At 33.1% G+C, this 18,332-nt stretch overlaps 1 protein-coding gene and 1 long non-coding RNA gene across 2 annotated transcripts; one reads left to right on the top strand and one right to left on the bottom strand.

Annotated features, from left to right (window-relative positions):
* Positions 1-82: 82 nt before the first annotated feature.
* On the top strand, positions 83-9,432 carry LOC136064148 (uncharacterized). The gene is made up of 3 exons (XR_010625817.1): positions 83-1,060; positions 2,413-2,563; positions 9,062-9,432. It is a non-coding gene; the product is annotated as an uncharacterized LOC136064148 (long non-coding RNA).
* A 2,816-nt stretch (positions 9,433-12,248) lies between these two features.
* On the bottom strand, positions 12,249-17,221 carry LOC112032519 (protein LIGHT-DEPENDENT SHORT HYPOCOTYLS 10). Its single transcript, XM_024065283.2, has 2 exons — positions 16,480-17,221; positions 12,249-12,545 (listed from the first exon to the last, which is right to left on the bottom strand). The coding sequence occupies exon 1, from the start codon at positions 17,053-17,055 to the stop codon at positions 16,507-16,509; it is 549 nt and encodes a 182-aa protein (XP_023921051.1). The 5' UTR covers positions 17,056-17,221; the 3' UTR covers positions 12,249-12,545; positions 16,480-16,506.
* Positions 17,222-18,332: the final 1,111 nt, after the last annotated feature.

Raw genomic sequence — 18,332 nt, forward strand, 5'->3', positions numbered from 1 at the left:
ACTTTCCACTTATTGTATAGAATGATGTAGCATGAGAAAACTGTTAGATGATACACTGATCATCCGTCTAATTTCAGGGGGCTCCAGTGTCCACGCTTACTACAGTATAGAGATGCATGTGGGTTTTAATTTATCAAAAAGAGATGCATGTGGGTTGTCAATTTTCAATCGAAAAAATGTCGCTATCTTTCAATCCATTTAAGTAGACAAGGACGGCCTGTTTTATCATTCGGGACTCGACCTGATCTTTGGCCCACAATGTCTCCAATATTTGATTTTGACCTTACACATCTTGCAAAAGCAGCATATATGGAAGCTGTTTCGTTACCGATTACAGAAGCTAGTGGAATGACCAGAAATGACCCGTGTGGGGGACTAAGTAAAGAGAGCCACTAGTAGTTTTCTCTTAGGAGTATACAAAGGATTTGTCTCTTATAATCTTAGCTAACAATAATAGGCAATAATAATCTTCCTTTCGGTAACCAGCCACATACTCTAATCTTTAGCACTATCAATGGTATACATTAAAGTTTGTGTATGATTGGTTGGTGAATAAAGCTTTGCAAAATAACTTCAATTTTTCTCTACAAGATAAGTTGAGGCCATAACTTTGTGAACAAGCAAATCTTCCAGTTGTTCTGTGTTCCCCCACCATTGCAACTTTAATCCGAACCAGCTTTGGCATCCGTAGCAATGTCAAGTGGGTGCATGAATTAATTTCTGAAGATTCTAGGCTCTGAGATAAGAGGAAAAATCTTCTCTATGTTTTGATTGGTAAGCCACGGTGGCTATTTGCAAACTCAAGTGGTTGTTTCTCAGTGAAGTCAAGCTTAATGATCAGAAAACTTGATTTGAAGAAGATGAGGATCCTTTAGCAAAAGCTGTAGTGGAAAACGCTTTGGAAAGCTAAGTAGCAAAATGGCTCAACTTGCTCCTATGGAGATTGGAGAATTGTTATTCCAACAAGATCCACCATGAACTCTCATTTCCACGTAGAAGATGTCTCTTGCCCTCTCTCAACATTATTACCCGTCTCAAGGCATCTTCACAAATTTCATCGGTTCTTTCTCGATCCTTTTTTTTTTTTGTTTTGTTTTTTGTTTTTGTTTTTGTTTTTGTTTTGTTTTGTTTTTTATACTAATCTACGATTTAACAGCCTTGATACCCCTATTCCTTCGTTCTCATTTCCCAGATTCAGTTAAATTGGTTGTGTTTTGGGATGACAAATTCAGTCAATTTGTATGGAAATGACTTGAACAAACATATACCATCCTAACTCCTAGTCTAAACCATAAATGATGCTGTTTGATCATAGCCAGCCATCTGCATCGGAAATGTCATAGCCAGCCATTTTATACCGTTCTCATGCTTGTGTAAAATAAAATCTTTATAAAGTAGGCGGCCCAGAACAATAAATTGCCAACATAACATATACACTGTTATTTATTTTTTAAAATGCAATAGTATTGCAATCTATATTGTTTACTCAAGAGCGATTAACAAGAGACTTTTCAACTGAGTTAATTAGAACCTACATGTCATGTTAGACTTTTTTTTTTTGGTTGAGTGTGTCACGTTAGACTTAAGCTTTGTTTGGATAGCTTATTTTTTACCAGCTTATTTTACTATTTAGTTTATTTTTGTTACTATTTATGGGCTCCACTACACTTTTTGGTACTATTTATGGGTTTCACTGTACTATTTCAGCTAACTTTTACTTTTATTTACAGTACTTTCAGCAAAAAGTTTTCAGTTTTAGCAAAATAAGCGGTTCCCAAACAAACCCTTAATGTCTGTTTGGCATGATTAATTTTGCTAACTTATTTTACTATTCAGCTTATTTTTACTACTATTTATGAGACTTATTGCACTTTTTGATATTATTCATGAGTCTCATTGTACTATTTCAGCTAACTTTTATCTTTATCTACGATATTTTCAACAAAAAGTTTTCAGTTTCAACAAAATAAACGAATCTTAAACAGACAATTAAGGTATACTTATTGCCATCCCAAATTTAATTAAATGTCAAAAGTATTAATAAAATATTTACTCATCTATATTAGGAGATATGGACCAACCACTTAGTACAGCTTACGCCACAGGTTACACAAAGATTTTCAACGGATCTTGTAATAATGAGTGAATTTAGAATACCGGTGTTGTGTTAGCCATAGGACACTTCAAACTTTAAGTCATAGATAAAGTTTTCTTTGCCAAAAGACTTGAGTAATATTTCCCTTTTTTTTTTCTTTAATTTTATTTTAAATTTACAAAGGAGATTCTTAAGTTTACCTTATTTCATGGTTTTCTTCCTTTTTAAGGATGTTTCAAGCGGTTAGTAGTGAAGAAATATATCTTTAAATTCTGCTATTGTAGTAAATGAAAAGTAACAAAAATTGTAATTGTCAGGGCATGATTCATGGGGCAGGGTTAACTCATTGTCAGTTATCTTTGTCTTTGCTGGATTGTTGCTTGCGAAGTGGAAACTGTGAAATTATATCAGCAGAAAAGAGCTTCAACAGGGACAAGAAATAGGGAAACCAGGTTTCCCAAAGAATAGGTACGCCAATTATACCCCTCTTAATATTTATGTGCCATGTTTTGATGCAGAGCAAGTCGTAAAATTGACCTGTGCCCTAGGGAAAAGGTAGATGAAACGAGCCGTGCAGTGGCCAAGTACCCCATGAAAATATTAAGAGTAATTTAGTTATTTTTCTGAATGAACTACTAGAAATTTGTATTTAATGAAGTAAGATGTTTTTCAAGTGTGTGTGTATATATATATATATATGCATATTCCACGACATGTAATAATAAAAAAAACAAGCCATGAGATTGGCCAAACAAACTTTACATGACGAAGACTTTAGAGAAAGGGTAGGCTAAACTGTGAGAGTGGCCGAGAAATAAGTCGAACAAACTACTTAGTGGTCGAGAAAAGCTGTAAGAACTACAAAGACCCTAGATAGGGAAATTTAAGACTAAGCTGTAAGATTGGACGAGAAAGCTGAGAAAGACCTGAGTAAAGCATGAAAAAGAGGCAAACGAGCCATTGAGTCCAACTGAGTCATGAGACTGACCAAAGAAGAAGACCATGGGATTGGTCCCACTAGATCTAGATCATGAGGTTGGCCTAAGAAGAGGAGAACTACAAGCTTGGTTCAACAAGTTCATGAGGCTAACCTTAGACAAAAAAGATCGTAGCTGGTCTAATTAGGTCACGAGACTGATTAAAGAAAAATGAGACCATGAGATAGATCCAACCAAAGAGACTAACCTAATGAAGACCATAAAATTGGTTTGACCAAGTCATTAGAACGACCTAATCGAGCCATGAGCTTGGCTAAGGGAAACATAGGTCATAACTCATAAGACTAGATCGATAAAGTTGTCAAATTGGCTTAAATCCATAAAGAAAGGTAAATCATTATCTAAATATTGCAAGTAAAACTCCTGGAGGAAAGAAATAATGCAAAGTCATGAGATTGACCTAACTGGGCTATTATGAGATTAGCCTTACTTAAGTTGTTACCTTTCAGAAAGAAGAAACTCATCAAACTTTATGCATAGAGGACCATATCACAGTCCTTGAAGAGGAAAATGATTACAGGCCAAAAGGGTCCAACTTGAACAAAGCATATTAACACTTTGAAAACTAAACCAAAAGAATGCACTTGATCAACACAAGATAACAGCAATCCCATGGAAACAAAGGTAACCTATAATGAGTTAACTACACATACATGTGAATTATGCCTCAAAAGTTGCAAATCGTTTCTTGCCATCCACTACAGTAAAATTCGAGGAAACGTTTCTCTAAAGGAGAAAAATCAAGGAACAAGGTACACATAAGAAATCTCCTAAAAGAAGAAAATATTGCTATGGCCTTCTGGCAAAGAAAGTTTGATTTTTGACTTAAGATTCTGAGCGCCAATGGCTTACACAGTTACACCACATCGGTGTTAATTTCTAGAATCACACCTCCTTTTTGCAAAATCCAATGACGATTTATATGCGCAACCAACTGCATCTACAAGTACCAATATCTAATTCTCCTATATGTTTGTTCATTTCAAGTAACTATTAACAAACACATTGCTTTGTAGATATTAAGCCTAACCTGGATATATAACAATCACGGGCTCTAGCTAGAACTGCAAGGTTGAGTATCCAAGATCTTTTGGCAACTAATTCATATATGACTGGGTTCTTTATCTTGAATGCTCTTTTCTTCCGAGTTTGATTGTGAACTTATACAACGATTGCGGCAAAGCAATTAGCCAATTAGCAGTAACTGTAAGGATCACAGAAGAATATCAAAAACCACGTACAAATAAAGAAAAAAAAAAGTGATTTAGTACGCTAATATTGTGTGCATTAGATAAGGTTATTTTCTAAAAGTAGTACAAGTATAAAATAATATCTGATCTCTCTCTCTCTCTCTCTCTCTCTCGTACATTTTTTGTTTTCAAATAAATCTAAGAACTAGTGGAATCTGCTTAAGATGTGCAAAACATGGAGGGCAAGAAGTGGTGCAGAAAGGCATTATTAATTGCTCTAAAGAAATCTTGTTGAATCAAATCCTAATAATTACTCATTCAAGTCAATACGAGATGACTTCTCATTCAATCATTACAAGAGTACTGTGGAATTTATTTTGAGAGTTGCTGTCAATTATCTGTATCACATTGAGAGGAAAAGCACATAGCAATATAGCTACAAATGAGTACGTTTGGCAAGTTAAAAAAAAAAAAAAAATTATTTCTGATTTTTTATCTTATTTTGTAGGGTCCCATAAAAAAAAATCATGTTCTCCCCTTTTCATAATAATAATCAAAACGCATCCAAACATACTAAGTGAAAGTGATACTATGAATCTAAATAGAATATAAATTATAAGTATATTCAAAACTGTAATGGAAATTAAGCATTATAACTAGGAACTAGGGTTATGGTTTAGGATATTTCGGAATAAAGTTAATTTTAACAATGGATCTAATAGGGTTTTGGGTATGGGAATAGTGTGTTGGGATATCCTGATATTTTGGTTATGTGAGCAAACTACATACATTTGTTGCAATGGAGAGAGAGATATAGAGATAGGCCCTTACGCAATGCTTCAAAGTCATAATTTTCTATTACTTTAATTTTAACTTTTTGGCCAGACAAGCCATAAATTTAAATTCAAGGTTCACTTCCAACCTTCTTGGAGATTAAAAAGATCTGCTTATAACCTTTATGGATCAAATAAATTTCAAGTAACTGATTGAAGCACAACTGAGAGAACATAAAAAGAGCCAAAAAGCTCAAATTAGTTCACTAAATAATAGTAATTTACAGTATTGTAAACAGTAATTTGCAGTAGCATCAATTAAATTTGCTATAATGGCTTGATAGATGTAGCGAATTTAAAAACAATGAACTTGAACAATCCGTTATCATGTTACAGGCTCGATTAAGGAACTGCTGTTTTTCTTGGATCCAAAGCACCTTTATCCAGCTGTTTTTTAGTTTTGCTTTTGCTTTATAATCTGTCACAATTTTTTATTTTTAAACTTCTTAAACAGAAAGATCAATTTGAAATGATGCAAATACTTTTGAGATCAGTAGTCAACACTTTAATTAATTTTTTAATCAAAACACATTAATTATTAGCTACTACCCATCTTTAAGAAAAAACACATCATTGTTCTTTCTTCAAATATAACAGATAGGTATCCATGGTTTCCTCTCCAAAAGTGGTTGGAGATTATCAATTAGGAAGAAACCAGAAGCATGCTTAGCTGTTCATTTCTCTCCGTTATAACCATTAAAGGAAAACTTTTGGGCTATCATACAAAAAGGTAAAATTGGAACCCAAAATTCCCAAGAAATTAAATGTAAGTACTCAGAGAATTATGATTTTAAGTAAAGGTAGAGCCAGAAATGTCACCTTCAACTAGTAGATTGTATAAACTTTAAAGTAGAAACCAAAATGAGAGAGAGGTCGGAAGGCGACATGAGAACTACCAAAAAAATTCCTTGTAGATCTTTAATGTGAACATCTTAGAAAACTCATCAAAACGAAGCTTATCTAGTCACAAAGCTTTTTGGAAACCATTTTAGAATTCATTCAAACTAATGAATCGACAAAACAGGCTTTTTATCCTAGAGGACTGTTGGCATTGTAAACATAAGGGCAGGTTTAAGGAGTCTCCATCCTTTCTTTCCATCAGAAGAATGAACTTAATTTGCAGTGGCACTAAATTACTTGCATTAGGATTGATATCATTCTCACACACATACACACAAATGAATTAGGTCAACTAGGGCTTAAGAGATCGAGAGTCTCCAAAGAAAGGAAGGAATGGACCTTTGACTCTAAGAATTAGAGTAAATTGCACAGAAGTGCTGTGGAGGTTCAAGAACAAAGCAAGTTTTGGCGTCAAGTGTAGGAACTGTGCATGTAGATAAGGGTTGTCAATTAGTCAGTTTCAATTTGTTTCCATCTGTCTTTGATTAGGACTCAAATCCATCGTGTGTTAAACATTGCTGGGTTTTGTTAAACAGCTTTTGTTCAGTTTTTATGATGAAGAAGAAGAATTATATTTACAATTAACCTTTTTTTTAGAAGAATATTTACAATTAACCTATGTCCCATTAGTACATATAATAAAAAGTATGGAAATTTATTTCCACAGTCTAGAAAATCCAGATAAGAAATGAAATGTCATGTTTTAAGGAATGCAGTGCAAAGAAACTCCCTCTATACATATAACTCAATTTATTAAATCCTGACATCATAGTAGTGCCCGATTGCTTTAAAGATTTTATTTTATTTATTTTATTTTTTGAGATTCTTTAAAGAATTTTGAATATATATATATATACACACACATACTTTTATTATACTCTAAAATATTAAGTTATATAAATTGACAATTTAATGCATTGGTTTTAGAATCGAAGCTCAACTGATTTTGGATTAATTACCCATCAATGATTTCTTTAGAATTGAGCATGCACAACTATCCTGTAATCAACTAATAACAAATTTGGAAGAAATCAGTACACATACGAAATGAATAGATAAATTCTTTTTGATAAAAATTATCGTGCAAGATATGTGCCATAAATTGAAAGGTGATTATAGCTTCCTCACTTTTTAAAGGAAAATATTAGAGCTACTACCAATTTTACCACAAAAATCTTACAAATTAATATGAGAATAACTAGGATTGGTTTCATATCAACAACAAAATAAATCAATTTTGAAATTACTTGTTATTTTTGTGTTAAAAAAAGTTATAATGTCAGTTTATAAGACTTATGCAGTAAAATTTCTAATATCTTTAATATCTTTCTTTTCTTCCTAAAACCTCATTGATGATATCAAATCCAAAATCCCACATTTCTATCATAGTATCCTCACAAAGGTGTCTTGGTTCAATACTAAAAAGGAGGTAAACTTATAAAGTGTATAATATAATGCTCACCCTTATATGCAAGATGGATTTAACAGAAAGAAGAACGTGTAGGTGATGAACACAAGCTGATATTGTTGCCTATAGATGTTTATTTTGGATAGTTTAAAAAGTTCTCATGTGTTGGGCTATCATGTTATCTTTATTTAAAGCAAGACCTATATAATTTCTAACCCTATAATATAAGAGTCTTAGGGTTAAAAGAGCTTTAAATTGAGTTACCATGACTTGTATAGGAGCTTTATGTGCAGGGACAAATGTGAAATTTTATAAAACTCTTGTGCATATATATATATATATTTTTTTTTTCCTAATTTTGCTGATCTAAATCGTTCTTGAATCTCTACTAGTCTCTGGAGTTTTATTGGATTTTATTAAGAATTTTTTTATCAGTCAAATTAGGAATCCTAGTCGTAGAAGATGAAGTAAGAATCAATGAGTTTATACAAATATGCTTCATTTTATTCAAAGCGCATAATGGAATATTAATTTTTTTTTGAGTATTGAGATGTATTGGTTTTAGAATTTCTTTTGTCTTTCCTTCTTCTTCAACTCTTTAACGCACTATTTCTATTCATGTTACTATTTATAATCCCTAAAAAACAAAAATATTCTCTCTTTATTTCTCATTCAAAATTCTCAAAATAGCTTGTTTGGATTGAGCAAAAAGAATGAAGGGAAATAGAATTTTTAGGAGGGAATACTTTGCTCTTTTGTTAGAATGTTTAATAGGAAGAAATGAAATGATTAGATGTGAATACCTATTTCATTCCATTTCCTTCCCATACTAATTTTGATTCCCCCTAAAATCAAAGAGAGAGAGAGAGAGAGAGAGAGAGAGAGAGAGAGAGAGAAGGATTTTAATTTAATTTTCCTATAATTCCCTTAGAATACTGCAACTTTTAGCTTTTCATGCCTCTCATTTTTCTCAATCTAATATCTATTTTAAATTGCTTTATTTACTATCTTTTGGGATGTAAATATTATCTTATGCATTTTCCCTCTTATAGCATGTGGATTCCACATGATTGTGAGATCCACAAAATGTGAGAGGGAAGCACATATTTAATGAAAGAGTTTCTCCTCATGATGCTACCCCTCCCATGCCAATATATCTCTCACACTCTAAGCTCATCATCAAAGTTGTTTAGGTTTGTTTGTCTAAGAAACTATTTTTTCTCAAAATGCTATTATTAATGAAATGTAATATTAAATAATGCTATTAATTTAAGGAGGGACATAATAGTAATATTTTTATATATACAATCTTTTCCATACCTTCCTATAATACTCTCCAAAAAGATGTTTTGTAGTTTTAGTATTTTCCACCTTTTAAAGACCATAAAATTAATAGATTAATTTAAAACAAAATATAAAAAAGCCCAAAAAAAATACTAATAATAAAGCTAAAAAATTAAGCTCAATCAATTTATTTCACCCAAAACAAACAATTTGGCCATTTAAAAAGTTTTAAATAAGTTTCCTTAGTGGTAAAGTAGTAGAGTCAAAGTTTAGAGCCACCGCACACAACTAGTAGCAGAACCGCCTTCCTAACTCTAAGTCCTAACTCCATCATGTTGCTGCCTTTATTGTAGAAAAACTACACCTTACCATTTACCACAAGTCCAATTTCAAAAAGAGCCAAAGGAATGCATGATAAAGACAATGGAGACTACCAAGGGGCAAGGTGAGCATAACAATGATCATAAACAAGTCAAGACTATGGAAGACAATAAGGTTGATCTTGCTTTCAATGATTAACTCAAGAAAAATTTTGAATAGAAAATTGTTCCATTCATCTTTTCATTAATTCAATTTAATGATATGGTAGAAAAGAGATATTCTTGATTCTTATGCTTTTGAAGGTGAAAAAAGGACTGGCATGTAATTTTCTAGATTTAAGAATTTGGTACTTTGACACTTCAAAACTAGAGGGAGAGTATTTTTTTCCAACAAGAGGAAAATAAATCAGCCAGAAAAGAAAGAATAAGTGGCTGTCTTTAGAGTGATTTTCAGTTTTGGCAGCTTAGAAGCTTTTCATGTGTTAGGTCATCATAATGTAACACAACTTTTAATCAAGTAATTAGTTCATGAGGTATGGACATTTTCATGTCTAGGGACGTATTTAAAATTTTATTTTTCATAAAATTCTTGTTAGTAATAATTTTTTTGGGGGGGGGGGTCAATTACTTATATATGTTTGGAATAACTAATTTTAAGAGTTTATGGTACTAAGAGTATTTTATTAGGAATTTATTAATGGAATGTTTTGTAAAATTTGAAGATGGAGGCACCCTTAGTGATCTCTCTCTCTATTTGACATATTATTCATGTCCTTCTTCACAATCCCTTATTAGCAACCAAGTTTACTTTTTTTCTTCCATCTTTACAATCCGAAGGAATACTCCCTTCCCTCTCAAACCCAGCCACCAAATATCCTATCAAACCAATCTTTAAATCCTAAACAGAGCTGTTACTAATAAATTTATGCAACCTAGTTATTATTCTTTTTTCATCCTCTTTTCCTTGTAAGCCCTATCTTTTTGAGACTAATGCTTCTTAAAGCCGTCTCCTAGGCTATGTTTGGTTTGAAAGAAGATGGGAGAAAGGCTTGGGAGAAAAAGGATGGAAGAAAAAATTTTTTTTTTTTTTTTTTGGTTGGAAAGAAATTGAGGAATAAGAAAGAAAAATGTAGGAATACATTTCTATTGGACCTACCATTTTTTTCCCTTCCAAATTGGGAAGAAATGAGAAAGTAGAGAGGATTTTTATGGGGCTCACCTATTTCATTTTCTTTTTTCTTCCTTATAAAACACTATTTCCCTTCTATTTTACCGTATAAACCAAACACCATGAAAGAAAACTATTTCCTTTTTCCTTTTTTTTCCTCTCTCATTCTCTCTCTCTCTCTCTCTCCCCCCCCCCCCCCTCTTTTTGCCAAACATAGTGCTAACTCTAGTAAATAATTTTTCCTGTTCTAGAGCATACCACAAGCATATGTAGTCTCTCTTCTTCTTTGGTATACTGTTATTTTTCACGTTACTGTTCATCATCGTTGATCAGGAACAAAATTTTCTCTTTCCTTCGTTACAACACAAAATCATAATCTTTTCCTTATACACTTGAAACTTTAAAACATAACCACCAAATAGTCTTAAAATCTCAAGATAGCTATTGCTAATAAAATTTTACAACTTATCATTCTTTATTTTAACAATCTTTTTACCTTTTTAAACCCTACCTTCGTGATTGGGTAATGCTTTCTATAAACTGAAAAGCCCTTCTCTCAATCCTGAATCATACTTTTTCCTAATCTATAGTTTATCATAAGCATACGTAGACAAATTGTCCCTAATCTATCTTACTCAATATAGGCATGCAGTATTCTCCTCAAAAAAAAAAAAAAAAAAGAAGAAGGAAAAAACATATGCATGCAGTAGGTCCTTCTAAAACATTCTACTCAACATATATGCAAAAATTAAATTCTATGATTATTAAATTAGAGAAAATTAATAAATATAGCAATAAAACCTAAAACGTGAAATTAACTGAGACAATAGAAATACTCTATGGTTTCTCCTAATAGCAAGTGACTTTTTTCCAACCATATCATATATCCTATATATTATATTAAAGTGGAAGCTAGGTGAAAGTTCAATTAAAAATACTAATTAGATTCTAATTGTACTTTAATTTTATACTAAGTGATATTCTAATTATCCTATTATTTAATGTCAAATGTCTCTATATTTTAAAAACACTAATTTAATGCCAAGTATCTTTCAATTATACTTTAATTACGCATCAAATATGTTTACATGCATAATCATATATCAAAATTTAGAAGGTATATATATATATAAAAAGACTTAATTCCAATTTATTCATATGTGTACTACACCTCTACATATGCAAAAGTTTCATAAGCTAGTTATACTTTAATTGTGTGTCAATTATGTTTACTTGCAAAATCATGCATCTAAACTTAGAAATATAAAAAGATCAAATTCTAATTTATTATATTTCTATGTACTATAAAGAATGTGTATGTCCTATTACTTATTAAGTACACATATGTACTGCACCTCTGCATATGCAAAAGTTATAAGCTAGAAAAATAATATGAAAATGTACAAGAATATATGTCTCTAGAGGTATTCTTTCTTCTAAGAACCTATTGAACCTCTTCATACTATATGTTTTCATTTTCAAATGCCACGTCTAAACATAAAAGATATATATAAAAAAGACTTGATTCAAATTTATTTATGTGTGAGTGTACTATACCCCTGCATATGCAAAGGTTTATAAGCTAGTTATACTTTGATTGTGTATCAATTATGTTTACCTGCAAAATCATGCATCGAAACCTATAAATATAAGAAGACTAAATTCAAACTTATTATATTTCTATGTAATACAAAGAATGTGTACATCCTATTACTTATTAAGTAGAAATATATACTGCATTTTTGCATATGCAGGGATTATAAGTTAGTAAAATAATAAGAGAAAGTACAAGAACGTAATGCCTCTAAAGGTATTCTTTCTTTTGAGAGCCTAATGAACCTCTTCATACTATATATTTTCATTTTCAAATGCCACATCTAAACAATAAGTAAGAGTTGTAATCTGAAATTCGTTCAAGATGTGCGAAAGTTAAAAAATAAAATTTCTTGAAAAAGTGGATGCTACTTTTAACTGTAAATGTGTAATAGCCTAGTAGGGTTTAGGAGAAAGGGAAGCTATACAAATGGTGATAATGTATCATGTAAGACGTACTGAAGACAAAACAGAATACCATGGTGATATTATTACTACTATTTTGAATACAGCCAGTAGCAGACTTAGGCAAAACCAACAGTAACATAACGACTTTGAATTCTAATAGGTGCTATTACATTCCCAAATTGCAAATAAAATGGAGACTTTTAAGATCAGCATATATGCCATGAGAGTTATATAGATAAACCTCCCTAACTTGAAAGTTGGCAAATACGGTGGTCAAAGTAAAGATAGCAACTTCAATAGAGTTCTTTTTTAACAATCTCTTCCATTTCATTCATTTGCCAGAAGATCCTGCAAAAAGTTAATAAAATCAGTTTTAAAAGTCACAAAACCCCACCCATAACCAAAGGAAGAATTAAAAAGAAAAAAGAAAAAGAGAGAGAGAGAAGAAGAAAGAAGAAAAGAGAAAAGAGGTTAGGTGGAATTTGATGTCCCACGGAAAAAAAACTTCCATTTTTTGTATTTTCTTGGCATCCAATGCCTACAACATCTTTCTTTTGGTCAGTGCGTCGCAAACTGACACTAGAATCACTCATCAAGAACACTGAAGTCATCAGAAGAAATAATTGGAGTCACCAATTAAACTGTGCATAATGCATTTAATGTTTGAAAATGTAGTATTCATTCCATTAATTTATATAGATGAGATGCATGGAAAATGTATGAAATCAGGTTCAACTCATACACCGTGATATGAAAGCTTATGAAACGACCTTCTCTCTCTCTCTCTCTCTCTCTCCATGTCCAAACATACTGAGAACACGTTATTGAACTTGTCCATCTCCAATTTGAACTATCTTGTAAAGGGCTGTTCCACTACACGTAGCATAATTCATGTACTAGTTTGTCATTGGGTGGAGCATGTACACAGTTCACTGAAAATTATGAACTTCATTTAGCATGATAAATTTTTTCCTTTGTAGACAAAGTGCACGGGATGAATACCCACAAACTAACTTTCAATTAAACATGATTTGCTTAAGATTAGAATTAATTCATTTATCTGGGATTAGCTGATGTAATTACATATGGCTTTTGTCATGCTCAAAAACTCAATCAATTAAGCTTATCATTCTGGGTAATTATAGAAAGGGAAATGTTTTGTTGCATACTTATATACAACAATTGCTACATATAGAGGTATGTGGCAATAAAAAGAAAGGGATATGTGATTAAGGGTTACGTGCATACCAGGTGGATTTTAAATACTTGTCCATTTTTTTTTGCCGCCATATATGCTTATACGCAGCAAAACCTTTCCCTTATATATAGAAAACTCTTAGAATTGAAAATTGATAAGGATGTGATGCAAAACCTATTGCTTACACTATACAATTAGAGCTTGCCACATCAACAATTTACTTAAAAATCAATATATCTTACAACACACAATAACAACTCAAAAAACTCTATTTTACAAACATTTTTTTCAAATCACAGTCATTAGATCCATACTTCTTCCTACCACCACCAAATCTCCAACACATTAGAGACACCACGAAGATGTCGGCCAAATTTCTAGCTTTGCTTACCATCAATTAATGTTGCCATTATCTCTGGTGGTGGTTTGCTTCCACCACCCTAGCACTCTATCTCTCTCACTCATGGTTCAAACCACCCAGACCCTTAAGCTTTTACCACAGCCACCAAGTGCTGTTAGTTTCTATTGAGAGAGAGAGAGAGAGAGAGAGAGAGAGAGAGAGAGAGAGAGAGAGAGAGAGAGAGAGAGAGAGAGAGAGAGAGAGAGAGAGAGAGAGAGAGAGAGAGAGAGAGAGAGAGAGAGAGAGAGAGAGAGAGCTTAAGTTTAGGAGCTATTTCCGTCAGTGGTGGTGTCGGGTGGCTATGATGAAAGCTTAAGTGTTCGGCTATGGAGGTCTCACCTAATGAGAAAGATAGAGGGAGAGAGGATGTATTAGGAGGGAGTGATTGTGTAATATGTCTATTTAATTTATTAGTGAAATGCTGATGTGGCATGTTTCTATTGGAGGGTGTAAAATGGGAGAAGGTATCTCCTGCACCTGGCGTATGAAGCGCATGTTTCACTGACCCAAGGGTCCATATGAAAATTTCTTGTAAAATGGAGGGAGGGGGGGGGGGTTTACTCCAAGTCCTTATTGAATGTATTTTCTACTCTAGGATTACTATAAATGTGTACTGTATCCCCTCAAATAATAGTGAGTCTCACATTTTCCCATCATTCATTGTCATAATTCATTTTGGATTATATGCTTTTAATCCAATGGACTAGGATTTACTTGGGCTAGGTTCTCCCCTTGCCCCTCTCTTTCTCTAGAAATCATGAGGTGGAGACTAAAAAGGTAGTACACAATGTAACCAACATTCACTTTAGCGAAATCTGGGAGAGATAATTGACAGGCAACAAGTTTTTCAGTATGAAAAAATTTTAAAATATTTGTCAGAAATATCCTCGATCAACAATAACTTTTTTTGGTTTTTGGATCAACTAGACAACCCTAGCTAACAAATTCTTGTCTTAGTGAATATATGCTATTCTACTTCATGGATGTATCTATATCTTAAAGAGTTTCCTTATGCTACATTTTCTAAAGGCAACACTATCTGAGAAAGTCCCAAAGTTTTTAATACGCCCACCTAGATATCTGCTAACATAAATTAATACATGCTGCAAGTACATGATAATAGCTCCAATATACAAGTTTGAGTAGAACTAAACTTACATCATTCCAAGAACTTTCATCCAATCTATTAAACTAATGCATATATTACAAAAAAGGTATGACTTTTGTACTAAATGTGATGTTCCCCATGAAGGACCGACACTAACATGTGAGATTGAGCAACATATATAGTGGTAAAAGAACCAAGTTACTAACTGAGAGGTAACTGCGAAGCACAAAGCTCAAGCATTTGATTTCCCCAACAAGAATTCCCTTTTAATCAGACCCAATGCATTTTTAGAGTACAAGACTAAAGCATTCTGAGGAAAACAGAATAAACTTACTGTCCCACAAAATCTGGTATTGGACAAATGCAAATCTAGTGAAGGTACAAAGGAATACTACAAATTGAGGTACAAAATATCAAAACTGCCCTTGCATAGATCTTCTGCACTAAAGAAAAGCAACCGGTGGGGGCATTTGTCAAAGCGGGGGAGTAATTAACATTAAGAAACAATTAATATTCAATTAGCATTGGGTTTCTCCTACATCCAGGAGATTCGATTAAATGATGACTTTATTTATGTAAACTTATATATGAGAAAAGCCATACAAAAAGCATGCATGAACAACTAATATATTAATTTAGAGTTCAGTGAGAAACCTTAAACCTTAATTAATCATTTGTTTTCAATCATTTGTCTATTTAATTTATGTTAACATGGGAAACTGTATGATATCTCACTTGACCATTCATGGGGGCACAAAATCAGCAGAATCTCAAAAGAGCCAAGTTAGGGAAAAGTTAATGCAAATAATACATATTTAATCAATGCACAACAAACACAGTGTTTTTTTACATGATGCGAGTGTGTGAGTTTGCACGCGCGTGAGAGAGGGAAAGAGAATTCTTCTCAACGTAATCACAACCAATTTCAAAGTTTTCAAGGATAAACAATGCTAAATCATATTGCCACCTTTGCAATTAGTGTTTCTAAGAGTTAATGTTGTAGTGAGCGTGTGTATGCACACACACGCATGAGAGTGGAAAGAGAATTCTTCTCAATGTAATCACAACAAATTTCGAAGTTTTCAAGAGTAAATGATGCTAAATTACATTGTCATCTTTGCATTTAGTGTTTCTAAGAATTAAAAAGATGTTATAGTTACAAAAAGAAAAGAAAAAAAAAAAAAATCCATCTCAGGTACTAGTTCCTCATTTACAATCTTCTAGAGCTTATTAAAATTAGGGTTTAAGGGGTTTTAGTTTGAAGCGAAGATAATCTATGTTGGAAAATCGATGATGTAGCTTCACAAAGTACTAATGTCTAACTTAATTACAATTTATTAATTTAATAGTTATCATTCTCCCTTATAATTTCTTTTTCACAATCTTCCGAGTCCCACAAATCAAATTCAAGGCTGCAATATATATACATATACATGAATAAATAATAGAGATTATAGTTTATCAGATTAACTTAATTATTGCTTCTGTCGTGATTATTGGAAATTGAAGATTTTAGACTTGTAAGCAAACACTATTCATCCATATATAATTTGAAAGCAAGCGATATAGGGGTTACCATATTGAATCTAGCTAGACAAAGGAATCAAGCCAACTGCATGGTAGAACTTGATTCTTCATTTCCCTTGCTTTGATTAGTCTTCTTCTTTTTCTTCTTGTAGGGGATCCCCCTTGCCTTAGCTTGACACTCCCTCACTTCTCGAAGATAAACTCGGATTGCACCGCTAGCAAAGGGATTAGTCTCTGGTGAGCCTCCATTCTCTTCATAAGCAGCTCTGAGGCGCCCAATGAGAGCATCAAGGCTACCCCAAGCCTGTCTTAGCGGGCAGGTGCAAGGTGCAGGCGGCTCGGGTTGTCCATAAAACATACAACCTTGGAGGTGAACTTTGGTCTTGCCAAACTGATCAAGGTATCGAAGAAAGTCCAACACATGGTTGCAATTGCACTGAGAGAGTGGAACTGGGGGCCTCTGGTTCTTCAAGTACTGTCCAAAAGTGTTCCAGTCCCTTCTTTTCTGTGACTCATACCGGCTTGGCGTTGCTGGCTGTTGCTGGTGGAGGTGGTGGTGGTGGTGGTGATGATCGCTCGGAGAGCTTGATGATCCTTCTGCCAAATCTTTCCCACTACTAGACATCGTGGTGATAAGTGAAGATTGGTAAATTTAATTTTGCTAAATAAAGCCAGAAACAGGTGTGGGTGAAAGGAATAGGATTTGAGAGTGGAGGAAGATGAAGATCACATCATTAGGCTATTGAGTAGACATGCCATGGGGCCATATGGGTTGCTTTCTGTTCATCTTTTTCTTCATCTTTCGCTCTAATTAATCCTTTTTTTATTAGTGCTATCAGCATTAACTATACGTTTCCCCTCCAAGCGTACAATTATTGTATGCCTTTGTCAACATAAGCCTTATCATTTAATTAATTAAGCAAACATATTTACCATTATTGCCCCAGCTAATATGGTCAGTTAGTAATCACTAGTAAGTGCAATTGGACAAGCTTAGTTGTGATGTGCTTAGAATTTATCAATCCCATTAACTCTATTAATAATAAAAGTTATGTATGTACCAAAATATGTGGTAAGTTTAAATTTGCTTGGTTGTTGTTCCTACTATTACTATTGCTGCCTTATTCTTCTTATAGTGGGAGTAGTACAGTGTTAACTTTTTTTTTTAGAGCTCAAGTACAGTGTTAACTTTGGTGAAAACAAGTTGCAACAATTGGGAACTAGCTAGTATTGGTATTGCGCTATTTATATTTGACTCATTTAAGTAGAAGGGTAAATGTGAATGAGATCTTATGATAAGATTTGGTCTTGCTGTGGTTGTCTTTTTCAAGAGGAAAACTGGATTGTGCGCACAAACCCTAGAACATAAGAGATACTATACTCTACAACTCGAACTGAATTCAAATGATAGATAAAAGTACTACATGAATGCCATGATACATATTGTGCATGCTAATTAATTTTATAGGTAATTAAACATCGATCTTTACTTTCTTTCCTCCTTCAATTCTCTACCAACCTTCCTCTCTTTGATGCATGAATAACACCATATTAGGTCCATAAACATGTGAGTTAGGACTAAAGCATTTTAATCAAAAAGTTGTTTAAATCATTTGGATTAGTGAATATGCTTCACACTCTCACACACACACTTCTAGTGAAAATAAAATTTTAGGTAAGGCATGTGATCATATTTGGCATTAAGCCTAATGTGGTAGTCTTTTGCACAAACTGATTAAATTTTCACTTGCCATGATTTGAAAGTAGGGAAACCTGAGGTACACGTCAAATTTTATCAAGATGACAGCCGACCAATTTTTTGTGGTCCCACGTGTGTGTATCCTCCTGAATTCTGTCTATATCTGAAGACTGTAAACGTCCGATGTACTATTTTTTTTCCGC

Source organism: Quercus suber, unplaced genomic scaffold (genome assembly GCF_002906115.3).
Source record: "Quercus suber isolate HL8 unplaced genomic scaffold, Cork oak 2.0 scaffold_635, whole genome shotgun sequence".
In the NCBI taxonomy this organism is placed as follows: domain Eukaryota; kingdom Viridiplantae; phylum Streptophyta; class Magnoliopsida; order Fagales; family Fagaceae; genus Quercus; species Quercus suber.

Bases quoted from the DNA above. Each gene is read 5' to 3' on its own strand.
- LOC112032519 (XM_024065283.2), bottom strand. From the start codon at position 17,055: ATGTCTAGTAGTGGGAAAGATTTGGCAGAAGGATCATCAAGCTCTCCG.